Source organism: Lissotriton vulgaris, chromosome 6 (genome assembly GCF_964263255.1).
Source record: "Lissotriton vulgaris chromosome 6, aLisVul1.2, whole genome shotgun sequence".
NCBI classification, from domain to species: Eukaryota; Metazoa; Chordata; class Amphibia; order Caudata; family Salamandridae; genus Lissotriton; species Lissotriton vulgaris.
Genome location: NC_141694.1, coordinates 1357750948 through 1357764195, shown reverse-complemented (window position 1 = coordinate 1357764195; position 13248 = coordinate 1357750948). Strand labels below are relative to the sequence as shown.

At 54.0% G+C, this 13248-nt stretch overlaps 1 protein-coding gene across 1 annotated transcript in view; it reads left to right on the top strand.

Annotated features, from left to right (window-relative positions):
* The window catches only part of PAPOLG (poly(A) polymerase gamma), a 455976-nt gene that overhangs the window by 93293 nt on the left and 349435 nt on the right, over positions 1-13248 (top strand). Inside the window, exons 3-4 of the mRNA XM_086927484.1 lie at positions 182-248; positions 9752-9833. Coding sequence (XP_086783610.1) covers positions 182-248; positions 9752-9833 — 149 coding nt within the window. The remainder of the gene's footprint in view (positions 1-181; positions 249-9751; positions 9834-13248) is intronic.

The following is a 13248-nucleotide window of genomic DNA, read 5'->3' as shown; positions in this document are numbered from 1 at the left end:
GTTAATTTTGCCAAGCACTTTCCATGCATGCAAATGTTTCAGCTTCAAACTATTTTGCTTTTTATCCTTCCGTGAAGATCTGTGAGCAGGCAAGCCCCACGTCTGTTTGATTTGCATGTTTAATACGCAGCCTATTGGCTTATCCAATACTTGTTTTTTATTCTTACTTTTCTCTTTGTAGGCTAGTGGTTTTGGGTAAATTGGACAAATTGGTTAAAGAATGGATTGAAGATCTCAGTGAAACCAAGGTAAGCTAATCTTGAGGGTGCTGAGTGTCTGCATTCGGAGTGTAAGAGCCAAGATCAACGAGCAGTTACCTTCTTGTGTTTTTTTATTTAAAAGTCTGAGACTTGTCTCGTGGGGCTGAAGGGGGCAGTCTGTTTAATTCCCCACCGAGCTGATATGTTAGAAATGAAAGTATGTTTCAATTGAGTATTTACTTAAGCTGCTCTTCAGTAAAAATGCTGTTCCTGGCTGACTTGGAAATGCCCATTCTATAATAATGGGGTAACCCAGAAGGTCAATCCGGACCTGGGCACAATACTGGAATGAAAAAAATGGTCCGTGACCATGTATTATAATAAACTAAATTCAATACTCAACAGTAGGTGCCGTGTAGAGTTCATACAGCAATGTTATTTGATAACTAAACACAACCACAAAATAAATATAATTTAAGCATGTAATCTCTTTTTATGCAAGCCTATGTCAAGAAACCACACATGAAAAAGAGCCACAATGTAATAGTAATATTCAAAACATCATATTTATTTAGACTAATCAAGGGTTGCTTTTTCTATAGTCATAGGTTGCGCGTGAAAAAAGAAAGGATAGTAGGATAGTGGTAAGTGCAAATCATGAAGAAAAGGATAAAGACATTAGGATATTCCAAAAAACACTGGTAACTATGACCAGACTGTGAACCTGTCCACGTTACCACTTTCATTTACATGTATTCTGTAAATTGTAGTGTGCATTTAATGCATTTTTACATGATAAAACAAGAGGGTTGTAGGTACAGGTTTTTTTTCAGATGGGCAGCGTCGACGTTTCGACTCGGCTGATGCAAGGCAGGAACTTTGGGGCCTCAGCTGCGAGTCTTCATCAGGACAGAAGGTGGCAACCTAAACCTGGTGCCAGGTCTGGCTATTCAGGTAGGTGATCCAAAAATGCTTCCAGGGCCTAATGTCGCCAAGGAAAACAGCGTTCCTGGTAATTGGACATCCGTCACCCTATGTATAATTCATCCGTGAATGTGAGGACCCACTTCCTGATGTGAAGGGCCTCTCGTCACTCCCTCCTGCTCGGTAGAGGTGTTGCCAACAATGAGTGAGGCCATGTGGTGCGAGAGTCCCAAACAACCCGCCTAAGCGGAAGTGAGCGCGCAGCGTTCACCTTTTACAATCTGCGCCAATGGTAGTTTCCTTGCCCCAAGGCTGAGGACAGTTCTTCTGAGGTGTTTTCTCCCCAGGATCTATGTATACTTGGTGAAGTACTTTGTTCCAAAATCCCCCCTCCAGTATTGCCGAGAGTCCTCTGCTTAAATATCTGTAGAGCGTCTCCACTGATCCCACCGCTACATAAATACGTTTTGCAGGTGTAGTAAGATCACTTCCGCGACACCACGTCTTTTTAGGTCCGAGGTGGTGGTGGTGGTGGTTGCCCCTCAAGTACCGGAGATACAGCCTGTGAGGAAGGGGCTCAGTTGAACTCGGGGCCCCTCAAACCATTTTATTGGGGGAGGTGGCTTTCCGAAGTACCCAAGTATTGTCTTCGTCCTGTCTCAAATTGTAGAAATGTGCACAGCCAGCTACTCCCATAGTGATACTGAACCGTAAATTTGTGGTGGTAGGAGCTATGCATCCTGTATGGCGCCTGTGTCTGTGTGTGGCTCTGTCTGTGGGGGTGTGGCTCTGTCTGTGGGGGTGTGGCTCTGTCTGTGGGGGTGTGGCTCTGTCTGTGGGGGTGTGGCTCTGTCTGTGGGGGTGTGGCTCTGTCTGTGGGGGTGTGGCTCTGTCTGTGGGGGTGTGGCTCTGTCTGTGGGGGTGTGGCTCTGTCTGGCTGGGGGGTGTCTCTGTCTGTGGGGATGTGGCTCTGTCTGTGGCTGGGGGGGTGTCTCTGTCTGTGGCTGGGGGGGTGTCTCTGTCTGTGGCTGGGGGGGTGGCTGTCTGTGGCTGGGGGGGTGGCTCTGTCTGTGGCTGGGGGGGTGGCTCTGTCTGTGGCTGGGGGGGTGGCTCTGTCTGTGGCTGGGGGGGTGGCTCTGTGTCTGTCTGTGGGGGTGTGTTGGACCCGGCCTCGTTGGGTTGTTCCCCCCCCCCCCGCGAATCAGCTCTCATCAGCCCAGCTCCGTACATAGGGACTCCCTAGTTGCCCTACCCATGTCCAACCCAATGCCCATTGTCCGTATCTGCCTGTCCCCAGTCACCCTTCCAGCCCGCACGCCCTAGACCCGCAAGGCCCCATAGGCCCATCGCCAGCCATTTTCCCTTCCAGAGATCCCGGATGCCGTGGGCCTAACCTGACCCCTGCCCCAGCGTAGCGTAGGCTCCAGACGCGCCAATCCCCGTTGGGAGGGTGAGGGCTACCCTAGTGAGAGAAGGCGAGGAGTTTCAATTGCACCTCCAACCTCCCCTGTGAGACTGGTTTCGCTAACACCTCTGGTCTCCCCCCTGAGGGCCAGTTTCGATGTCACCTCTGGCCTCCTCGAGTGCTGGCTCCAGACCTGCTGGGCGTCTGGGAATTCCCGGACGCATCCTCAAAGAGATCAAAGAACCAACCGCCGGACCTCACCCACGGACCACAGCCTCGTACCCCCACCTGCCAGGGTCCGGACATCAAAGGGTCACTGAACTATATCAAGGGTCGTCCCTGAACTAGCGGGCAGTTGTATCTTGGACAAGGAAGCCCTGCTGATCTGATCGCGGCTGACTGAACCTCGTGAACTCTTGAGCCCTGCTGACGCTGTCGCGGCTCGTTCTTGGAACTGAACCATTGGAGCCCTGCTGACCTCGTCGCGGCCCGAGCTTGAATCTTGAAGACATCTACGGAACTCTCTGAGCCCTGCTGACGTGGTCGCGGCTCCCCCTGAACCTCCTACAAAGAGAGCCCTGCTGACACTGTCGCGGCTCAAGGAACCTTCTAGTCCGGCTGGACTATCGAAGTCACCCTCCCGAAGAGACTATCCTCAAGTGAGTAGGATCACCAGTGCGGTTGCCATCTACCGTATCCCCCCGGCTCGAGGATTGAGAGCTGTGTGCAGGGTACGCCACGTGCTGGGTCACGACCCTAAGACTGTCCCGCTACCCCCATCCCTAAAAGACTTGACTCTCTGGGAACCCCTTGATCATTGTACATAAGTGTGATATTGCTTTCTTCGTGTTTATAAAGAAGTTCCTAACTTATCCCTCGGTGTTGTCTGTTCATAAGTGTGGTGTGGCCTCGTGTGTACGATTCACGACTTGAGGTCTTCCCCAGTGGAGACCTCTCATAAGGCTCGGCATTATTGGTGGGAGAGGTAGGTCACGGAGGAGCTGGGTAGACTTAAACTGACCTCTGGGACCGCCCCTTCTAACATTGGTGGCAAGCGACTGGATAAGAGCCTACGCCTAGAATCTTACAGTAAAGCGACTGACACACCACCCGAACAAGACCAACCATGAGTCTCCGGAACCAACGAAAAAAACGCATTTCAGAAGGAAAAGCTGGAAGATTACACCCATAAAAAATTGAAACAATTCTGTAAAGATTTCTGCATTGCTACCACTGGGTTGAGCACTAAAGAAGAATTCCAGAAGGCCCTGACGGCCTGGGTAGAAGCCGGGGACCCTCCCCCCACGACTGAAGGAAACAGTGGAGAGGAAGAACCCAGGACCCTTCATGAAGTGTCTTCCCTGGGCCGCGCTGGGATTGGCTGCCGGCCCGGAATTCCCTCAGTGTCATGCCCCAGGCTGCGCCGTGATTGGCTGCCAGCCTCGGACTTCCTGGTGACGCCGAGAGGCTCAAGAGTGGCCCGGTTGTTCTCAAGCCACCACCTTTCTACCTAATGAGGCTCCACCTTTCTACCTAATGGAGTCGAGCCTGTGAGGCGCCACCGTTATCCCCCCTTCTCATCATCCCCTACAGCTGCCCAGCACTTCGTGGGCAGCTGCCACGTTTAGGTTCATTTGTTGGCTACCTGCAGCCTGTCCTGACATTGAGACTTTGGGGCGTCCTAGTCCCATAGAGGCCAGATGGCCTGTTGAAGGTGTGAGTTACTGTTAATGTGATTTCCTGAGAGTTCTTGTGTGGCACCTTTGAAGGTGCCTCTGACGGGTTATGTACCTTGTCATTACTTCCCTCCTGAATATCCGAAGTCCCATGGATGTTGCTTCTGGTTAGAGTAAGTTCTACTGCTAGTTCTATAAAGCTCCTGGTTGTTGTGTTATAACAACTGGGAGCTTCATAGAACTAGTACTATGTTTTAATGCCAATTCCACCAAGTGCATATTCCTGGCAGTGGCCCCCGTGGCCCTGTCCTGCACATAGCCCCCTGCAAGTTCTGCCCGTGCCTCAGGCACCTTGTCAAATGTATGTTTCTATCTAATGTGTTCTTTTAATACAAAGACTATTTTCATATATACCTTGTGTGGAGTTCCTTTTGTGGGGGGCCCTGGAGGTTGTTGCTGGTGGGTGCGTGCGCAAATACTTTACACATAGCCTCCGAGATAGGCCTTGCTGCTCGCGCCACGTTACCTAGAGGATGAGCAGGGGTTGTCTTGGCGTGTGACCCCCTTGCCCTGACTTGGGAGTGGTGGTCTCTGACTTTGGCGCAAGCCCTGGCCGGCCGGGGATCCCATTTCCTACAGAGCCACAGACCGAGCCACACGCACACACAGAGCTATAGACAGCCACACACACAGAGCCACACACACACACACACAGAGCCACACACACACACACACACACACACACACACACACAGAGCCACACACACACACAGAGCCACACACACAGAGCCACACACACACGGAGCCACACGCAGGCAGAGCCACACACGGAGCCACACGCAGGCAGAGCCACACGCCGAGCCACACGCCCACACGCCGAGCCACACGCCCACACGCCGAGCCACACGCCCACACGCCGAGCCACACGCCCAGAAGGGGTGATCCCAGAGGCCAGGTTGTGTCTACCCGACTCCTCCGAGACCTACCACACGCAGGCCCAGCCACACGCCCACACGCAGAGCCACACGCCCACACGCAGAGCCACACGCCCACACGCAGAGCCACACGCCCAGAAGGGGTGGTCCCAGAGGCCAGGTTATCTCTACCAGACTCCTCCGAGACCTACCTCTCCCACCAATAATGCTGAGCCTTATGAGATCTCCGCCGGGGAAGTAGTGAATCGTACACACGAGGACCACACCACACCACACTTATGAACAGACACAACACCGAGGGATAAGTTATCAACTTAGTTATAATCACGAAGAAAGCAATATCACACTTGGGTACAATGATCGAGGGACCGCAGAGATTCTCAAGTCTTTAGGGATGGGGGTAGCGGGACAGTCTTAGGGTCGTAACCCAGCACGTGGCATACCCTGCGCACAGCTCTCAATCCTCGAGCCGGGGGGGATACGGAAGATGGTAATCGCACTGGTGATCCTACTCACTTGATAGTCTCTTCGGGAGGGTGACTTCGATAGTCCAGCCGGACTAGAATGTTCCTTGAGCCGCGTCAGCGTCAGCAGGGCTCGCTCTGTAGGAGGTTCCGGAGGAGCCGCGACCACGTCGGCAGGGCTCAGAGGGTTCCGTAGATGTCTTCAAGATTCAAGCTCGAGCCGCGACGAGGTCAGCAGGGCTCCGATGGTTCAGTTCCAAGAATGAGCTGCGTCAGCGTCAGCAGGGCTCAAGAGTTCACGAGGTTGTCAGCCGCGATCAGATCAGCAGGGCTTCCTCGTCCAAGATACAACTGTCCGCTAGTTCAGGGGCGACCCTTGATATAGTTCAGTGACCCTTTGATGTCCGGACCCTGGCAGGTGGGGGTCAGAGGCTGTGGGGCGAGCCGTGGGTGAGGTCCGGCGGTTGGTTCTTTGATCCCTTTGAGGATGCGTCCGGGAATTCCCAGACGCCCAGCAGGTCTGGAGCCAGCCCTCGGGGAGGCCAGAGGTGACATCGAAACTGGCCCTCCGGGGAGAGATCAGAGGTGTGATCGAAACCGGTCTCTGTGGAGGCCGGAGGTGCCATCAAAACTCCTCGCCTTTTCTCACTAGGGTAGCCCTCACCCTCCCAATGGGGGCTGGCGCGTCTGGAGCCTACATTGCTCTGGGGCTGGGGTCATGCTAGGCCCACGGCATCGGGGGATCTTGGGAAGGGAAAATGGCTGCCGATGGGCCTATGGGCGCTTGCGGTTCTGGGGCGTGCGGGTTGGAAGGATGGCCGGGGACAGGCCGATACGGACAATGGGCATTGGGTCGGACATGGGTAGGGCAGCTAGGGAGTCCCTATGTACAGAGCTGGGCTGACGGGGAGCTGATTCGCGAGGGGGGGGGGGGGGGGGACCACCCCACGAGGCCGGGTCCAACACGCGTCCCCCCCCCAGCTGAAAGGCGGAGAGAACTACCCATCCCCTTGGGGGTTCTCTTCACTGAGGCGAGAGAAGCGGGACAGGCCGTCAGCGTTGGCGTGGTCAACACCTGGCAGGTGCTCCACAGTGAAGTCCATCCCTTGGAGGGAGATGGACCATCGCAGCAATTTGGGATTCTCCCCTCTCATTTGCATTAGCCACCGGAGGGTCGGTGGTCGGTTTGGACTCTGAAGTGAGTACCGAACAGGTAAGGCCTCAGCTTCTTTAGAGCCCAAACCACCGCAAAGGCCTCCCACTCGATGGTGCTCCACCTTTGCTCTCGAGGGAGTAACCTCCGGCTAATGAAGGCCACTGGCTGGTCCAGGCCTTTCTCTTTCAACTGGGCCATGCTCGGAGGCATCCGTTTGGACCACAAACTCTTTGGAGTAGTCGGGGGGCCTGCAACACAGGGGCAGTGCACATGGCCTGCTTCAGGGCTTCAAACGCTTCTTGGCAGGGGGGGGTCTAGTTAACCTTCTTCGGCTGGTTTTTAGAGGTCAATTCTGTGAGGGGCACTACGATGCTACCGTATCCCTTTATGAACCTGCGGTTGTACCCCGTGAGCCCGAGGAAGGCTCGCACCTCCATTTGGGTGGAGGGGGCTTCCCAGGCCACGATCGCATTGATCTTGGGTTGAGAGGTGCCACGAGGCCGCTGCCGACCTGGTGCCCCAGGTAGACCACGGACCCTTGTCCGATTTGACACTTACTGGCCTTAATAGTGAGACCGGCCCTCTGCAGGGCTAACAAGACCTCCCAGAGATGGAGATGTTCAGGCCAGTGGGAGCTGAACACCGCAATATCGTCCAGATACGCGGCGCTGAATTCTTCCAATCCTGCCAGTACCTGGTTCACCAGTCTCTGGAAGGTGGCGGGGGCATTTTTCATGCCGAAGGGCATCACCAGGAAATGGTGGTGGAAAAGGCGGACCTCTCCCAGGCCCCTTCGGTCAGGGCAATCTGCCAGTAGCCACTGGTCAGATCGAAGGTACTGAGGTATCGAGCAGACCCTAGGCGGTCAATGAGCTCGTCTGCTCAGGGAATAGGGTGAGCGTCGGTTCGGGTGACTGCGTTGAGCCCACGGTAGTCTACGCAGAACCTCAGCTCGGGAACAGCGCCGGGGTGCGGCCGCCTTCAGAACCAGAACCACTGGGCTGGCCCATGGGCTGTCAGAGGCTTCGACCACTCCCAGGGCTAGCATCTTGGAGACTTCAGTCTTGATGCATGCTCTGACTCTTGTCTGGAACGCGGTAGGCCCTGTGCCGTACCGAAGGGCTGTCCCCGTTGTCCACATCGTGGACACACCAGCTGGTGACTCCGGGGACGAGAGAGAATAGGTCAGGAAACTACCCCAACAACTGGCGACAGTCTTCGCGCTGCTCGGGGGTGAGGGAGGGGGCGAGTCTCACTCCCTCTACAGAGCCATCTTTTTCCTTTACGCACAAGAGATCGGGGAGTGGATCCGTCTCTTCTTCCGCTCCGTCGTCGGTGGCGAGGAGTAAACTCAACTCGGACCACACGAAGTGGGGTTTCAGGCGGTTCACATGGAGAACCCGCAAGGGGTTTCACGGGGACTGGACATCCACAAGGTAGGTAACCTGACTCTTCCGCTCCACCACCTTGAAGGGACCCGTCCACTTGGCCCCTGTGGAACACTGTGCCTTGCAGGACATCACCCAGACCTGCTGTCCGGGTTGGTACTCGACCAGAGTGGCATTCTGGTCATACCACCTTTTCATTTCTTCTTGACTGGCTTCGAGGTTTGCCTCGGCCAGTTCACGAACTTCCGAGCTATTCTGAAGAGCTAGAATGTATCGAAACACATCGGGTGGTGGCTCTAAGGACGTAGTCTCCCACCCTTCCTTGACCAGGCTGAGGGGTCCTCGGACGGGGTGCACGTAGAGCAGCTCAAAAGGGCTGAACCCCAGGGACTTCTGGGGGACTTCGCCGTATGCGAACAGGAGGCAGGGGAGGAGGACGTCCCACTTGCGTCTCAGGGGTTCCTCAAGACCCATGATCATCCCCTGGAGGGTGCAGTTGAACCGCTCGACCAGGCCATTCCCTTGTGGATGGTACGGGGTGGTGAACTTGTACGGACCGTTTACGAACTTGTACGTCACCCCACACGGAGGTCGAAACAGAGGGTGTGCGCCTGCTGACTCAAACACTTTCCTCTTCCTCACCGTGCACACTGGTCTTGGCAGGCAGACTTGTGCTCCAGGGCAGGTATTCTTAGATTTCCCCGAGTAATGTTCCCTCAAACAGTTGAAACACTTCCAGGCCTTTTCCCTCAGTCCTGGTCAGGCAGAAGTTGTGCAGAGCATTCCATCATCACAGCCTCTCTGGCTGCTTGGCAGATTAGTTTTGGGGTCACAGTCTGCCCTTTGTATAGTCTATATTTAGAATAACAAATGTGATTCAGGGTTTGATTCATGTTGGGGCTCTGCTTCTTTTGAAGTACCCACTCCTCTGCTCTCTGTTCCTCTTCGAAACCAAGGCTGATAGCCCCCACAACAGTCCATGGGAGTGACTAGAGTTCACACCTGGAAATCAGCCACCGTGATATGTGCATCAAAAGGTTGGCCCAGGGCCCCAGCCCTACTCTTTGCTTCTCTTATCAGCCCCATCTTCTACCTGAGATATGCCCAGGCCCCTTCGTTGTGACCTTTCACTGAATCGAAGAGTCCCCTTGGACATGATGAGGAAGCCTGGCTCTTCCCCGCTCCAGTGTGCCTAGTGCCACGAGGGCATAAAGAGCTTTCATATAATGTAGTAAGTTCTAACGTTGGAGGCTCCAACCATGTTGCATGGTAATCTTTCTGTCTGAATAGCCCATCATTGACTACATTAATGTGGTATGCCCAATCGTATAGGTGTTTGTCAGCCATACATTGATTGCACCCTCCAATGGAATATGGTCAGCCCATAAAAAGGAACAGTAGTATTCCTGCATTGCATCAGGACCTCGAAGGGATAAATTTGATTCTGCAAGGTATTAAGTAGCTGAGGAAGTTTTGCAATTTTAATTCAAATTTGGTATCTTTGATCGTTCAAATTTTGATTAGTAACATGAAGTCAGCCCTAATTCACTGTGGTAATCTTCTGCAGTTTATACGGTCTAACTAAAAGCAATCTGTTTTTCAGAACCTCCCCCCTTCGGTTGTGGCGAATGTTGGTGGAAAGATTTTTACATTTGGTTCCTACAGGCTTGGAGTACACACAAAAGGTATTTATGCTACTCTATAGTTAATAAGAAGCTCCTTTATTTGTTTTCATTCTGTTTTGGACCGTTAGTTGAATAACAGTTGGACAGTGTGACAAACATCACATGTTCACATGCTTTCTGAATATAAAATGATTACATTATTGAAGCCGAAAAATATGCATCTTCCCAGTTGTTTTTCTTATTAACCAACCGCTGTTAAATGTATTTTCAATTGCCAAATTTTTATTGTACATATTAGTCACTTCAGTTATTTGCAGGTAGTGTTCTGTACTAGCCATAAGTGTATATAGCAGCTGACTTTGTGGTAGACCATGCTGGCTGATTAGTCGATTCTTTCTTCCTTGCCAGTTTTTCAAGCTCTTTGAGGCACTCCAATGGTTAAGTGCTAGATGCCTTATCTTGCTGCAGCACAAGAACCTTTCCTCCTGACTTCTTTTCTTAGCCAGACAGGAAACTTATCACACTGGCAAACGTCGAGAGGGGGGGAATTCGAAAACCAAGGCAAACAGCAGTTGGGTAATTTTACTGTGCCACATATGGCAATTGAACATACCTCCCACCACGTTACGCTACAAACCAATAAACGGGGGCATGGTATGAACGCTTTGTTCTCGGCCTACATACCAATATAAAGTGATCTGAAAGTACAATCAGTCTGCGCCTGGACCGCGCCCAGCGCCAGAACCCCTGGACCACGTGTTCTCCTCACTGCCGGTCTGCGTTACGAACACCCTCCGCGCACTTAACACCGGCCGATACCTCCGCTGCTTCCAGGCCGCCCCGAAACGCACACACGGACCCTTCTCCTGCCACACCCGCAACTTCCCATGCGACAGAACCACCAAACCCCCAAGGACTGGACCCACCCACCTCCGCTATATTCTTCTCAGCACCCGCTCCGTACGCAAACATGCCGTCGAGCTCTGGGACCTGCTCGACAACACTGCCCCAGATGTTGCCTTCCTGACTGAGGCCTGGTGGAACGACTCCTCAGCACCTGATATCGCCATAGCCATCATGGACGGCTAAAAGATCACCCGCAGAGACAGCACCAACAGGATGGGAGGAGGAATAGCCATCGTCCACAAGTCCACCCTCCAGGTCCACACCCTCGCTGATGACACCCTCAACACCGCCGAACACCTGCACTTCCGGATCCACACAGACCACTCTCAGAGGAACACTAGTCTACAGACACTCCAGGCCCTTTTCAGCGACTCAGTCGTTGACCTCGCCAGCACCCACGCACTCCTCCATGGACTACATCCTCCTCGGGGACCTGAACTTCCACCTCAAATGATGCCAACTCCACCGCCCTGATCGCCAACTTCGCCAACCTCTGCCTCCGACAACTAGTCACCGAACCCACCCATGCCACCGGCCACACGCTCGACCCAGTCTTCTCCACAGGCACCCACATCCCCTTAAACCACACCACCGAACTCCACTGGATGGACCACCGATGCATTCACTTCACCTTCACGAAACAAGCCATGCACCACCGCACCCAACAGCTGCCACGCCGCTGCTGGAGCAATGTCACCTAGGACCAGCTGACCTCCATCCTCACCCAGAACCCACCCACCGACCCCACTGACAGACGCCGCCGCCCATAATTTCAGACAATGTATCAACGACTGCGCCAACATCCTCACCCTGACCAAGAAACCTGCCGCCAATCCCCCAGCAAGAAAGCCACCTGGTTCTCCGAAGAACTCCAGAGCCCAAACGAACATGCAGGAAGCTGGAGAAGAAATGGCTCCACGACCGCACACCAGACAGCCACACAGCCCACAAGGACGCCATTCGCAGACACCACCTCATCAGAACAGCCAAGAGATCGTCCTTCAAACCCCGACTGGACAACGAACACAACAGCAAAGAACTTTTCAACCTAGTGAAGGAACTCTCCAACCCCAGCGCCAACACTGACATCCCGCCCTCGCAAGATCTCTGCGACACACTGGCCACCTTCTTCCATCGCTAGATCGCGGACATCCACGATCGCTTCAACTCATCCGCCCGACCACAACAAACCACACCCCGAACGCCACCTGCACCAACCAGCTGACCTCCTGGTCCCACATCCGCGATTGAGAGACATGCAAGGTCATGAACTCCATCCACTCAGGATCTCAGTCAGACCCCTGCCCACACCACGTGTTCAACAAAGCAGACGCAACAAACCCTCCCCAACTGCGGAAGATCATCATCTCCTTCGACACAGCAACATTTCCGGAAAGCTAGAAGCACCGAAATAAAAGCCCTCCTCAAGAAGCCCAATGCGGACCCCAAAGACTTCAAGAACTTCGGCTCATCTCCCTGCTCCCCTTCCCCCGAGTCATCAAGAAAATCGCCAACATGCAGCTGACCCGCCACCTCGAGGACCTCATCCTAGACCCATCCCAGTCCGGATTCAGATGCAACCACAGCAACGAGACTGCCCTCATCGCCGCCACAGACTACATCAGGCGCCAACTAGACAACGGCGAAACGTCAGCCCTCATCCTCCTGGACCGGTTAGCTGCCTTTGACAGTCTGCCACCGCACGCTAAGAACACGCCTCAAAGAAGCCAGTATCCAGAAGAAGGCCCTCGACTAGACAACGTCCTACCTCTCCGGCAGCACCCAGAGTCCGCCTCACACCCTTCTGCTCTGAAGCCACCAACATCTGCGGCGTACCCCAGGGCTCCTCCCTCAGCCCGACGTTGTTCAACGTCTACATGGCCCCCCTCGCACAAGTGGCCCGCCAGCACGACCTGAACATAATCATCTCCTACATTGACTACAACCAGCTCATCCTCTCGATCACCAAAGACCCACACACCTCCAAAACCAACCTCCACGAGGGAATGAAGGCCGTCGCCGAGTGGATGAGGAGCAGCCGCCTGAAACTGGACTCTGACAAGACGGAGGTCTTCATCCTAGGTCCCACCCCCTCTGCATGGGACAACTCATGGTGGCTGACCACACTAGGAGCAGCTCCAACTCTCAGACCACGCACGCAACCTAGGGTTCGTCCTCAACTTCTCCCTCTCTATGTCGAAACAGGTCTACGCCATCTCCTCTTCCTGCTACAACACCCTCTGCATGCTTCACAGGGTATACAAGTGGATCCCAATCGAAACCAGAAAAACAGTGACCCAAGCCCTCGTCAGAAGCAGGCTGGACTACGGCAACGCACTCTACGCAGGAATCCCGGCCAAACACCGGCGACGACTACAACTCATTCAGCCCGACTGATCCTCAACGTTCCCTGCCGCAGCCACATCGCCTCCCACCTCAGACCTGCACTGGCTCCCCGTCAACAAGAGGATCACATTCAAACTCCTCACCCACACACACAACTCTCCACCACCGGACCAGCCTACCTGAACAACTGACTCAACTTCTACACCCCCACCCGCCAGCTTCG